Below are 12,154 nucleotides of genomic sequence, written 5' to 3'. Positions count from 1 at the left end.
CTGAAAAGTAATGTGACTAGAAATTTGCTTTTGCAACATCTATATTGAAGGTGTGGCAATATATGGTGTAGCAATAGCTAGATTTTCTTGTAATGATTCATGAATTCCTCAACCGTTGTTTTGAGTTCTTCTTGACTTGTTTTGAGACTATTAACTTCTTCAATAATCGTCATGGTAAGGGAAAAAAAATTGTTTGATTTTGCGTGAAAATCGAACCTGCTCGGAGATACCAGATATTAGGGTTCTGAATTAAATAAACGTAAGAACACAAGTTTTGATCCTTTGAGTTGTAGATCAGCCACCAAATTGAAAAGAAAAGAAGAAAAATTAAATAACTTGAGTTTGTATTGGTTGATAATTGTGCGTTAACAGGGCTGAGCATTATATTGCTAGCTTAACTTCTTATCCAAGTTGCTGTAATTAAGGCAACTGCATGGCTTCTTAATTAAGCTAGATGAATTTAAAGCTACTGTCTATCTAAGGAAAGTTGGTGCTGCAACATATTTTTCAGCTGTGCAGATTGATGCTTAGGTGTCCATGCCCTCAAGCTTCTATAGCTTCCTGCACATGTTGTACTCGCAGGCACAAACCTGCGCAAGAACAGATTGAAAACACAAAAGTCACCAAATTTATGGAGTTATTAGTTATCTAATCATCTATTTATTCGATTTTTGATGTAGATATAGAAAAGACTAAAAATTCATTGCATTTACTGAAAGGCCTTTTTCCTTTTTGTGTAGTCTGAAAAAAGATGACATTACTTGTAGTATTTTGGATGACATATGAACATTTTTAATTCCAGTGGAATAAATACATAAACATCTGAAATCAAATTGGTCACCTGTTGTTACTACTATGCAGAATTGGTCTAGAGGCCGGACTCTGGTGCAAAATACACTATAATTCATATCATCCCAATACATAATGCACATCAATCCGAATATGGCAGACAAAATAAATTACATCTTTGTTATGTTTGTGGATGTGTATCACACAGAAAGGAAGATACTCGCAAAACATGCCATCAAAATGGTGACAACAACTACTCCTTTTTATTTAACAAATAAACCAAGCTGGGAAGCCAAGACGAAATCCTTCATATACCTCCGAGATTAAGTTTGCAGGTTTTCATGGTTTAGTTAAATGGTACAACAAAGCTTTGAATCAATGGATGCCAAACTTATACAGAAAGCTTGGTAAGCCGTCAGTGGATATCTGCAAAAGAAGAAAATTGAAATTTTTCAGTACATTTATTCCTTCGAAAACTGTTCAGTTCACAGGAAAAACATGCACTTATACAATTGGTGTCACCCGCTACCCCTGTAAAAGTTCATATACATCCTATCCTATGCTACATGCACCAGATCAAATTTTGGGCACATGCCATTCTTGAATTGGTGCGTCAACGACAACGGGTTTTACATGCAGCCAAAATTTCAGTATTCAACATTTATACGGTGTACAAAAATCATATGGTAGCAGTACTTCTAGGTTTCTATTCAAAGACAATGCTAACTTCTAAGCATACGCGGAAAAATTAGTTTGGTGAAACCATGGCAAATCTTATGAGCATTCGAATGTGTTGCATATTTCACGTTGAATAGAAGCAATGTACGCATGAAAGGCACCACTACATTCAATGTGAATGAAAACTCGCTGTGACGTTCTAAAACAAGGATGATAAGAACAGTGAGAAGGCTTGCTTAGAACCTTACCTGTAATCCATCACGAAATTTGTTTTTCCCACTCTTCCCAGCTGCAGAATCGAGTGCCTTCCATTCTCCTAATTCATGATATCAACAGTAAAAATTGAACACATTAGTAAGTCAAGCCAAGTCTAAAAAGTGTATTGAATCAGCATAAGTTGCTGTCTCTAATCCTCTCTACTGTTTGTTCGAGCAGCCCCTGGACTTCAAATGGCACTGCAATAGGAACCACACCACTAAGTGGGTGCTGTCTGTGCAGAAATCCTAAGAGTGTGGGATTTTGACAGTAGTAAACCCCACTCTCTACTCGGCTACCTTTGTACAAATGATGGGTTCTATAGACTAGAATCATTTAGCAATAATGTAGAAAGTGCATTATTTTTATTTTTCAATTTAAACAGCTGTTTTTGTAAGGAAGCAGATTTATGTTGACAGAAACTAAAACAGTTTTACCTCCAATGTTAACTGGAAATTCTTCGACGACCGCTGAATTCTAAGTCCACCTCTACCACGTTCTCTGAAATCCAGCTCATATTGCTTTGAAAACTGAAACAGCACACAGTCGCAAGTGAATAAAGTTCCCAAATAATTTGCAATTTAAGGAAATTGAGTGTTAGTGAACTGAAATTGGAAATAAATGTTTAACCGTACTTTGTTGTAGTGTGGAATCCTTGAGAAAAGCTGATGTGATTTACTCATTTTACCCTCCCAGTCCTTTGGAAGTCCTTTAACATGTTCAATCTAAAAGACAAGTATGGTGTCAGTGATTCATGGGCATTAACATAAAAGCACCTCTTTAAGGTACATACATCGTAAAAGCAATGAAATTGTTCGTATTGACTAGTATCTTGAATGTGAATTGAATTGTACTCTTAAAACTTTGGATTTACCTGAGTTGTATTTTTCAACTGTGCCGATTGATGCTTAGGTATCCATGCTCTCAAGCTTCTATAGCTTCCTGTACATGTTGTAATCGTAGGCACAAACCTGCGCAAGAACAGGTTGATAACACAAAAGTCAGCATTAAACTTACAAACACATTCAACTCAAATTACCTACACGATAAGTGTGAATTCGATAGACTTACGCCACAACGGCCAGAAGTAACTTGGATTGTTGCTTTAGTGAATCCAATGGGTTTCCCTGCAACCAAACCAGTAGCAATTGAGACATTTACTCTCCAACTCACTAGTAAAATACAGGCGAAAAATTGATAGTTCGAAATGAACCTTATCCCAAATATGATATTTAGAACCCATGAAATTTGCATTAACATTTCCCAAATAGCTATCATCTGATCTAGACAATAACCCTTTAGCATTCTGAGCTATAACAAACTCCGTCTTTCCGTTTCGACTTCTATGGTGCGCAACAGCTAGTTTCCTATCTTGTCTCCCTTGACCTTCCTGCACATACAACACAAATACATACATTCTTGAGCTAATCATAAAATTCAAACCCCCAAAATTTCTTAATACACTTGATTGTACTAATTGACTTACATTTGTGTAAAGTGAATAGAAAGAACCTCCACTAAACCCCTCTAATGGTGCTGTTTCCTTAACTATAACACAAGTACATCTCCCAATATCTTGAGGCAAAGGTCTACATAACAAAGACCTGAACCCAAAAAAATTAACAACAATCAAAATCAAATCTCATAAACAAACAATAATTTCTGAACAAAAATTGAACCCTTTTGATGAAAATTCAAACCTGTTAGGAAGAGTAGACCATGAAGAAGCAGGAGCAGCTTCAGAATCAGAGAAATCCCACATATTAGCTTTACTGTTGTTACCATTATTCTTCTCAGGGTTTTCATTATCAAGCTCTAAAGGGTCCCAAATTTTCAAACCAAAAGATGAATCAGGCTCATTATACTGCATACACAGCTGCAACGAAGTAGGTTTCAGCTTCTTCTTCTTGAAATCATCCGAAGAAATGTTTAATTTCTGGGTTAAAATCTGATTTTCCTTAGACCCATCATTTATAATGTTACTGCTCACACTCACACCAAGAGGAACCACATTCTCTTTGTTTCTTGCCATTACTGGTTTCTTCTCAACCATTTTGACATTATCAGGAACTGCATTCTCCTTATTATCAGTAAATGTTAATTTCTTTAGACTTACATACTCTCCTCTCTTGTTGTCACCGTTTTCTCTGTTCTGGTTCATCTTGAGCTCATTCAGTGGGTTCTGATAGAGAGAATTGTAAGGAGATTGGTTTAAAACAGAGGATTTTTTTGAACTCATCTGTAAACAGAGATGTAATAAAGAAGATGGGGTTTGAACTGTATATTTATATTAATGGATACATAAGACAGATGAGATATTTGGTCTGGTTTTGAGTAGATTTGGTGTTGTGTCTGTGGGGTTTTGTATAAAGCTGATTTTTTTAAAGAAAGTGTTTTTTCAAATTTTGAAAATGGACTTAGGGGAAGAGATAAGAGGATTATAAGTTGATGTTGAGTAGATGTATTTAAAGATTGATGCAACACAGACATCTTGTTTCTTTTTGTACTTGGGAAGAGACAAAGGTTAGTGATATAAGGGGTAGTATTTAATGATGTGTGATATTCACTTGTTTGACTTTATGACTTATATTGAACTTTATTTTGAAACAAGTAAGACACATGGTCAAAACTTGGTTTTTGAAGTAAGAGGTAAAAAAATGTGGCTTTAACCACTTTACCTTTGTGGATCAGAACTTCTATTTGTCCACAAGAATGCTCCACATGCCTTCGTGGCAGTGACGAAACCAGAAATCTTCCTAGGATAGAGATGATACAGGTGATTGTTGATGTGGTCAAGGTCGCGGTCAATTGGGATTTTCCTATCAAATACCAGATAAATAGGCAAGTAAAAATTAAAATCCACAAAAATTAATCGTAAAACGTGATTGGTTTTTTTCTTTAAAAATATGGATTATGGAAAAATAAATGGATGAGAAATTTTCTGAGAACCCAAGTTTTGTATCTCTCTTTCTAAAACCCATAATGAAGATAGTATCTGGTTGTAGTTTGCACAATTTTTAAGACAAGGATGTTATTAAAATTTAGAAATGATTATCTCTTAAACTATATCACGGTTTTTCGTAAATTTTATACCGTTGAAAAGCATTTTAAAACACCTACTTAACGAATATAAACATAACTATCAAATTATACATATTTCTTATAGTAACAAAAATAGATCATCTATTTATGAGACAAAACTTAAAACCAAGTAGGTCATCTAATTATGGACGGAGGGAGTATATTTTTGTAGCCCAATATGTAAGATCTACGGTTAAGATTTAGTTTTAGATTGGATTTATATTTTCACATATTATTCTGGACTAAATTAACCTTTATGTTTAATTAACAATTTTTTCATTAAGAAAATACGGTCAATTATTTATTAGATTTAAGAAACTTAACAAATAATTCGGTTTCCATATTCAACCATCGGAATAAGGCTCCTTCTTCTCATCTTAAAAGAAACGTCATTAATGTGGGGTGTAATACTATCGTTATAACACCATATGCACCATTCGGCGTCACCACTGTAAACTTCCAACTCTTCATGCTTCTGATGCCCTGAAATCATTTTGATGTCACGAATTTTAAGTTCTTCTTGTTCAAATACAAAGGAGTATCGTCTCAAACTTGTATCACTAAGCTCCAAGTAGATTTGTGCTCCCTTAATCTGCCAACTTTGGTTAGTTTTTACAAACCTAACACTTCTTTTCTTCATTGATTTGATTGATTTAATGTTGAGATATCTTCTTTAATTTACTTGCAAATGAAAACTTCTGTAATTCATCTATTTCATGATTATCCACTAGAAGCACTATAGTCATTGTTTTCTTCTTTTTTTTTACGTTTAATTTTTATCGTTTTGATTCTGGGGTTTCCCATGGAAGTGACAATTGTAATTATCACCAAACCTGATAATTGCGATTTTCATGAGCGTTGGTTCCGTTTTGTCAATGGTAATTATGATTTTCACTAAACACGGCTGATTATTAGAGGTGAAGATTAGATAATCACCACACACTTCTTACTACGACTAATACTTATTACAAGTGAACCCTTAAATCCTAACTAAATTAGCTAAAAAAGACGTGATAAAAATTAGCTTAAACAGAGATTAATTTAGGAGTTAGTTTTAGGAGGTCAAAGGAGTTAGTTTAGGGGGTATTTTTAGGGATTCAATTATTGTTTTCGTGCTAATTGTGATTAACAGTGACAGTGTAACTCGCAATATGGTTTATGTGTTTACTGCTATTAATATTGTCTGTTAATTTGCATTGCTTAATGTGATAAATAAAGTCATCATTGTATCGTGAAAATTGGGCGCAGATTCTCTGTACCAGAAATTTTCCTGTTCCTTTGTCTCTACCTATCAACAGTTGACACGTGTCTACCACTTTAACACCGTTTAGTTTTCCGTCCATCTCCTAGATCTTTCTCTATGGTAAATATCTTCGCTGAAAATATGAATAATCAGAACAAGTTTTGCTTAGAAAAGAAAAACATTTAGTGATATCGATGTTTATACTACATATTTGTACGAAACCCCCATGAAATTACGGAAAGGATTCAATATAACATGGAAGAAGAAGAACCGAAGAACCATGGTTCTATCAACTCAAACTCCAGGGAAAAACTATTACGAGCTTTTTAATTTTTAAGTTTATCTAGTTTAAGAGTTTCTGTTTTATTCGATCATTCTAAAAGATAGTTTGAATTTGTTGTACATATGTTCATCTCTCTCAAATTGATTTTATCAAATTTCGTAAATACATAAGGTCTTATAAATATCTAAAGTTGTGGATGAGAAATAGGCTACACTTATGTTGTGTTGTATCTTATAAACAGAGTTTGTGAAGTTAGATTATAAATTTTAAGATTGGGAAAAAAGAGAAGACGAAAATGTATCTTGAAAGGTATAATTAATAAAAACACGTGGCATCACCGGATAGGCAGGGACAGGAGAACAGGAAATTTTCGGGTCAGAGGATCTGATACCGTGAAAATTGTAATTATCATTCAAAGTGATAATTGTAATTATCATCAAATATGATAATTGTAATTATCAATGGAATGTGATAAATTAAAAGAGTTTGGGCATGTAGGCTTTACTTCATCTTTAGACTTAATTTTCTAAGAATCCTAACGCACCCAAAGAGATAATATTATTTCTTTTCTTAATGCTCTCGTGGAATATCGAGTTTCAGGACCGTGGATAATTGCGATTTTCACAAAATATAATTGATTATAACTGGTGTGATATTATCACTAAATTGTGAAAAATCGAATTTTCAGGACCCGTTGATAATTGCTATTTTCACAAAACATAACTAATTGTATGAGATTATCACTAAATCGTGAAAACTAAAAATTTTCGTAAAGAAAAAAAAAATGAATTCTCACATTGAAACTCGTAAACAAAAATATAGCCAAAAAAATAAAAACACTCAGTAAATAAAAGAAGTAAAAACGAATTTTATGGAGCTATTTAAATGCTAATGGTTAAAGTTAATTGAATTCAGTTATTTAAGTGAGTTGTTTTAGGAAGAAGTCAACAACACAAAGGAGAAGGCGCCGTTAAGGGAGGCGTTAATATAGGAATTTATTTAAGATTACGTTTTCTTCTCTATTTTGCTAATTGTTTATTCCTTTACAAAAATAAATTAAGTGAAAGGCTATTTTTGTAAAGATTTTTATAATTAATTTTGGGCTATAAATATATGGAATCTTATTGATGGGTTTTAGGTATGAAAAATAAAATAATTGGGCTACAAAAAAGAATTCCCAAAAAAAAAATTATGTTTAAAACAATATTATGGGCTAAAAGTTATTCGAGGTAAAACTACGCGTTGAATACTAAATTTAAAAAAATTCTCCTACACAGAAAATTACCGGGAAAATACATGGACAGGCTATATATCTTGGGTTATCCCTTGTTAGGGCCTTCCCTGCTCTGTGGATAATAAATATTCCGACGAAAAGTGAAGAAGTTATGGTACCTATAAATTTTTTATAATTTTATTTTTCACTAGTAATGGTTAGTTTATTGAAAAATATAAAAAAATAAGAAACTTTTTTCCTGCAGTGGTGTCAGAATAATATGTTTTATCACTTGTTCAAATTTGTCTTGAGAAGTGATAAACTATGAGCTTTTGATGATTTCATCTATTGTTTGCATGTTTTTATTTATCGTTCTCAAGATGGTATATTTTTCCAAGCCTTCTGTATTAGAAAGAATTTTTCCATAAGCTAATGCAACCTCGCCTATGAGTTCTTGAGGATTATAATATTCAGGTCCATCATCAAGAGTAGGCAAATCTGCTGCATATGTCGATTGTCTATGACTCCAGCTAGGACATATTGCAGACAAGTGCACGAAACCACGACAGTTATAGCATTGTACATCATCCTTAAGAGATGTTACACTTTTAGAAAAACTCTTTTTCCTATCTCTCAAGAATTTTCTAAACTGTCATGGAGTAACATCCTTAGTATCTGGCGAACCAGATTTATCCTTAGAGGATTCAGAATTGTTTGCAGCTTTAAGAGAAATCACCTCTTTTCTTGCGTGTTCATTATCAAAGATCTTTAACTTTCCAGCAAGAGTACTTCTGGAGAGTGTAGAAAGATCGTTTCCTTCTTCAATGACATGTTTCTTAGACTCGTATCTTGATGGTAGAGACCTGAGAATTTTGCACACAATATCTTTCTCCGGAATAGTTTTTCCTAATGAAAAAGAGGAGTTAATTATTTGAGAAAGTCTTTGGTTAAACTCATCAAAGGTTTCATCATCAGACATGCGAAGGTTTTCCCAGTCAGAAGCTATATTTTGAAGCCTTGCTTCTTTCTAGCAGTTATTCACAGACTGTTTCGTGTCAGAGCCAATAGCTAACTTGCCTAGATAAGGAAACATCACCAACTTGACCAAAAATCCCTTTTAGACATAACCCTACCTTCCTCTTTCTCGAAAATAACCGACACTAACACCTTAGACATATAAAAAAGAGATATTTATGATCGTGTTAACAAAAGAACCGACACTAACACCTTAGACATAACCCTACCTTCCTCTTTCTCGAAAATATCCATAAAACTTAAACTGCTATTTTTCAAGTGTATGAGGCGGCAATAATATTGGAAAATAAAACCCGTGGGACTTGTCCACCTCTTGTGGGTGTAAATTAAAAGAAAAAAAAATGTTGTATTTGAAAGTTTGGGTTTAAGGATGGCAATCTGCCCCACCCAAACTCATCCTCGTGGATATCTGCCCCTATTGGGTAGCGTTTTACCTGCACAAATGGGTAATTCCCGCCTCGTACCTTTCATACCTAAGTTTAAGATTTTTGTTATAAAAATATTATTATAGATTTTATTTACTATTTCATTCAGTATTCATAGGGATTTATCAAGGATACGGTGTACATAAGGTATTTTTATAGCTCACTTAATATAAGTTATATTATTGATGACCGATCATCGAACATTAATTATATTTTCTTTTATAATCAAGCTTATTGGATTGTAACCAAGGACTGTAATTGGAAAAATAAAACTCGGTGCTTGATAGTTTCACTGTCAGTATAAAATTATTTGCACTTTTGGTTTCACTGTGAGTGTACTTAATAGCACTTACGGGATTGTGACAGAGTTTAAATATATCTTGTAAAGTTATGAATAACCCATGAAAAACCTGTTTCCGTCTTCTCATGGATAACAGGATAAGGGTAGGGAATGAGTTTTATTTTTTTGAATGGGCGGGAGGGATGGGATTCAAGGTTTCCGCCCCATTGCCATCCCTCTTTGGACTAAAATTAAACCTTGGTTACGTAATCAATCTGTAAATTTCTATTGCATATATATACAAAGATTCCTGAGGAACACTTTTATCCTTCCGATGAACCTCTGAATCTTGACATGGCAAAAAAAATCAGTTAATTTTCTTAGGAAAAATTCTTATAATCTCCAAAAATTTAAGTGTGATGGATCTATGTTTCCCGACTCTTAGCAACTGGTTGATAGCACTATCGGTACTTAATATATTTACCCTGGATTGATATTGTCTAAATCGCATCTTCTTTGTAATTTTACAATGAAAATAATATTGATATAAATAACAATAGATGTTAATATCCTTACAAGGTGGCTTTTTCAAAATCTTTCCCCTAATCAGGTATTGTTAGAGTATTGCTCAGTTGAACCCACGAGCGTTGGTATGTCAAGTATGTTGTCATATTTTAGATTCCAAAACTATTTCTTGATTATAGTCTACTAAAGTTGTTTCGGGATAGAATATATTTAGGTGGTAGAGTTATAAGATTCACTCAATTTACCCCTTGAATACAGAAGACTGGATATCACACAAAGACATCATTTGAAGACTTATTTTCCTTGTGGACTCCGTTTTATTCTATATATAGCATATGAAAGTCAAAGGCTGCAGTACTTAATGACATATAAAGAAGTATCTTGTCATGGACTAGCAAATGGCTAAGTCTAATGAGGTTTCAAAGTACAAGCTCTCGCTTGTCAAGATTCTACAGTAGAATCAAGAGAGAAAAATCTTGTAAGTTATAGGTTCGAAAACCTACTCTTTGAGTTTGCGATCCCAGTAAGTTAGGTAGTTTTTCTACTGGAATTTTTCACTTGAGTTCACAAACCAAAGTCATGTAATATTTCTAATGAGACTTTTTCTCAAATATATTAGTCAACCAAAATCAAGAAAAAATCCACTTAGACTTGTTTTTACTTGGGTTCGCAAACCTAATTGATTGAGTCTGCAAATCTAAGTTAAAGAAAAATTCAACTGAGATTGTTTTCTCATTTGGTTCGCGAACCTAACAAGAGTTAACAAACCTAAAGTGCAATTCGACCGAGAATCGTTTTTGGCAATTGTTACACTTTCCCTTATTGTTTCAAGGAAAAAAAATTATACGTACACTTTTGATTACCATCTTTGGTGTAATTACCTGCGGTAAAAAAAGAATCTTTCCAACTAAGAATAAATTAAACTTGAGAGACAAGTTGTATCTTAACTTAGTTAGTCGCAACTTGTTGCAAAGATGGCAAAATCCTTGTAATATATTAGATACTTTAACCAGATATTGTTCACATGCACTCTAACACTTTACCAACATATATAGTCATCTCAACTACTAATGGTAGTATAAGTTTGAAGATTTTTTTTCCATTCCTCTTTATGAATTATCTATCAATAACATAAATTTTTTCCGGACCGTTTATAGAAGCCCAAATTAAAGAAATTCTTTTACTTGATCATCAGTAATAATGATTCCTTCGATATAATTTCATAATATTCTTCGTGAATGTCGACGGTAGGTGATAATTTTTGATCTCTCTAAACAGAAGTCGTAAAAGTATAAGAATCATATGCACGTATATGTGGATTTAAATCATCAAGTCGCTCCATTGTTTCTTCAGTCGACTAGTAATGTTTTAGGTAGCAACGATATTATTATCTCCAAAGAAGAATATTTTTTTCATTATCCTAGTTGGTGTGAGGTATTGAATATGACTTAGAAAATTGTTCACTGTTTTTTTCCTTAAGAGGGCTACTGGTCATCTGATTTTTTCTATATTATTCTTGGCGTGGGAAAAAGAAATAATGTTGTTGATTATGGTTTTCTTTTGTACATCATTTTTGATATTTTTAACTCAAACAAATTGTTATCTTCTCAGTTTCATTCCTATATTTTGTTTATGATTTATAAAATCTTATACTTGTAATATGTGTAACACGTTACCATTACAGTTAACATTTTGTTTTTTAAATAACACAATAATGTACCTATAATATCTTAATATATTTCTTATGCATTAATATCATATTAAGTATAAAAATATGGCTCGTGTGTTAAAAATACACCAAGTATATAAATAAAAAGCACAATGTTCTATTTCCCCTTGTATAATTACAAACAACTGTTAACCTCAACTGTTGTCTGTCATATAATAATATGTGCTTGCATTATTATAGGAGGAGAAGAATCCAGAAATACAATCAAAGTTTTTATATATGCTAGTTCATGTGGTGTTGGATGTCTTCTGAATTTCGCATCCCATATTCCTTGACTTATTATCATCTCAGCTATGTTGGCTTGTCTATTTGCTGATTATTTGTAATGTGGTGTCCTTAAGCATTGACCTCCGGTATGACTTGAAACTCCATCGAGTACATTGAGACTCGGAATCGTGTAGTGTCATTTTATTTTTAGTTTTCTCCATTATTCTACATACACTGGTGTCGGGGGTTTGAACGTGACAACTTTACAATACCCGAATTTCATATTGCAATTAAATAATCGATCACGCGCTATGGTGGAGTCTTGGTAGATATCTAGATGACTGATCAGTTTGATAAAGATAGAGAAGAACTTGTCACACATCAGGGAAATTTGATCATATGAACTATTAT

The 12,154-nt window shown here is 33.1% G+C and overlaps 1 protein-coding gene across 1 annotated transcript; it reads right to left on the bottom strand.

Annotated features, from left to right (window-relative positions):
* Positions 1-881: 881 nt before the first annotated feature.
* LOC113282655 (tubby-like protein 8) lies at positions 882-4,164 on the bottom strand. Its single transcript, XM_026531702.1, has 9 exons — positions 3,423-4,164; positions 3,209-3,326; positions 2,936-3,112; positions 2,794-2,849; positions 2,597-2,693; positions 2,358-2,447; positions 2,160-2,252; positions 1,716-1,783; positions 882-1,215 (listed from the first exon to the last, which is right to left on the bottom strand). Exons 1-9 carry the CDS (start codon positions 3,959-3,961, stop codon positions 1,140-1,142), a joined length of 1,314 nt encoding a protein of 437 aa, XP_026387487.1. The 5' UTR covers positions 3,962-4,164; the 3' UTR covers positions 882-1,139.
* Positions 4,165-12,154: the final 7,990 nt, after the last annotated feature.

The sequence above is a fragment of the Papaver somniferum genome, chromosome 5 (assembly GCF_003573695.1).
Source record: "Papaver somniferum cultivar HN1 chromosome 5, ASM357369v1, whole genome shotgun sequence".
Lineage (NCBI taxonomy): Eukaryota > Viridiplantae > Streptophyta > Magnoliopsida > Ranunculales > Papaveraceae > Papaver > Papaver somniferum.
Note: the sequence above shows the minus strand (reverse complement) of the source record. Positions and strands in the feature narration are given on the sequence as shown.

Excerpts from the sequence above, each read along its gene's own strand:
- LOC113282655 (XM_026531702.1), bottom strand. The coding sequence starts at position 3,961 with ATGAGTTCAAAAAAATCCTCTGTTTTAAACCAATCTCCTTACAATTCT. Across the intron at positions 3,113-3,208 it reads TCTATTCACTTTACACAAAT|GAAGGTCAAGGGAGACAAGA; the intron begins GTAAGTCAATTA and ends TTGTATGTGCAG. Across the intron at positions 2,694-2,793 it reads TTACTTCTGGCCGTTGTGGC|GTTTGTGCCTACGATTACAA; the intron begins GTAAGTCTATCG and ends GTTCTTGCGCAG.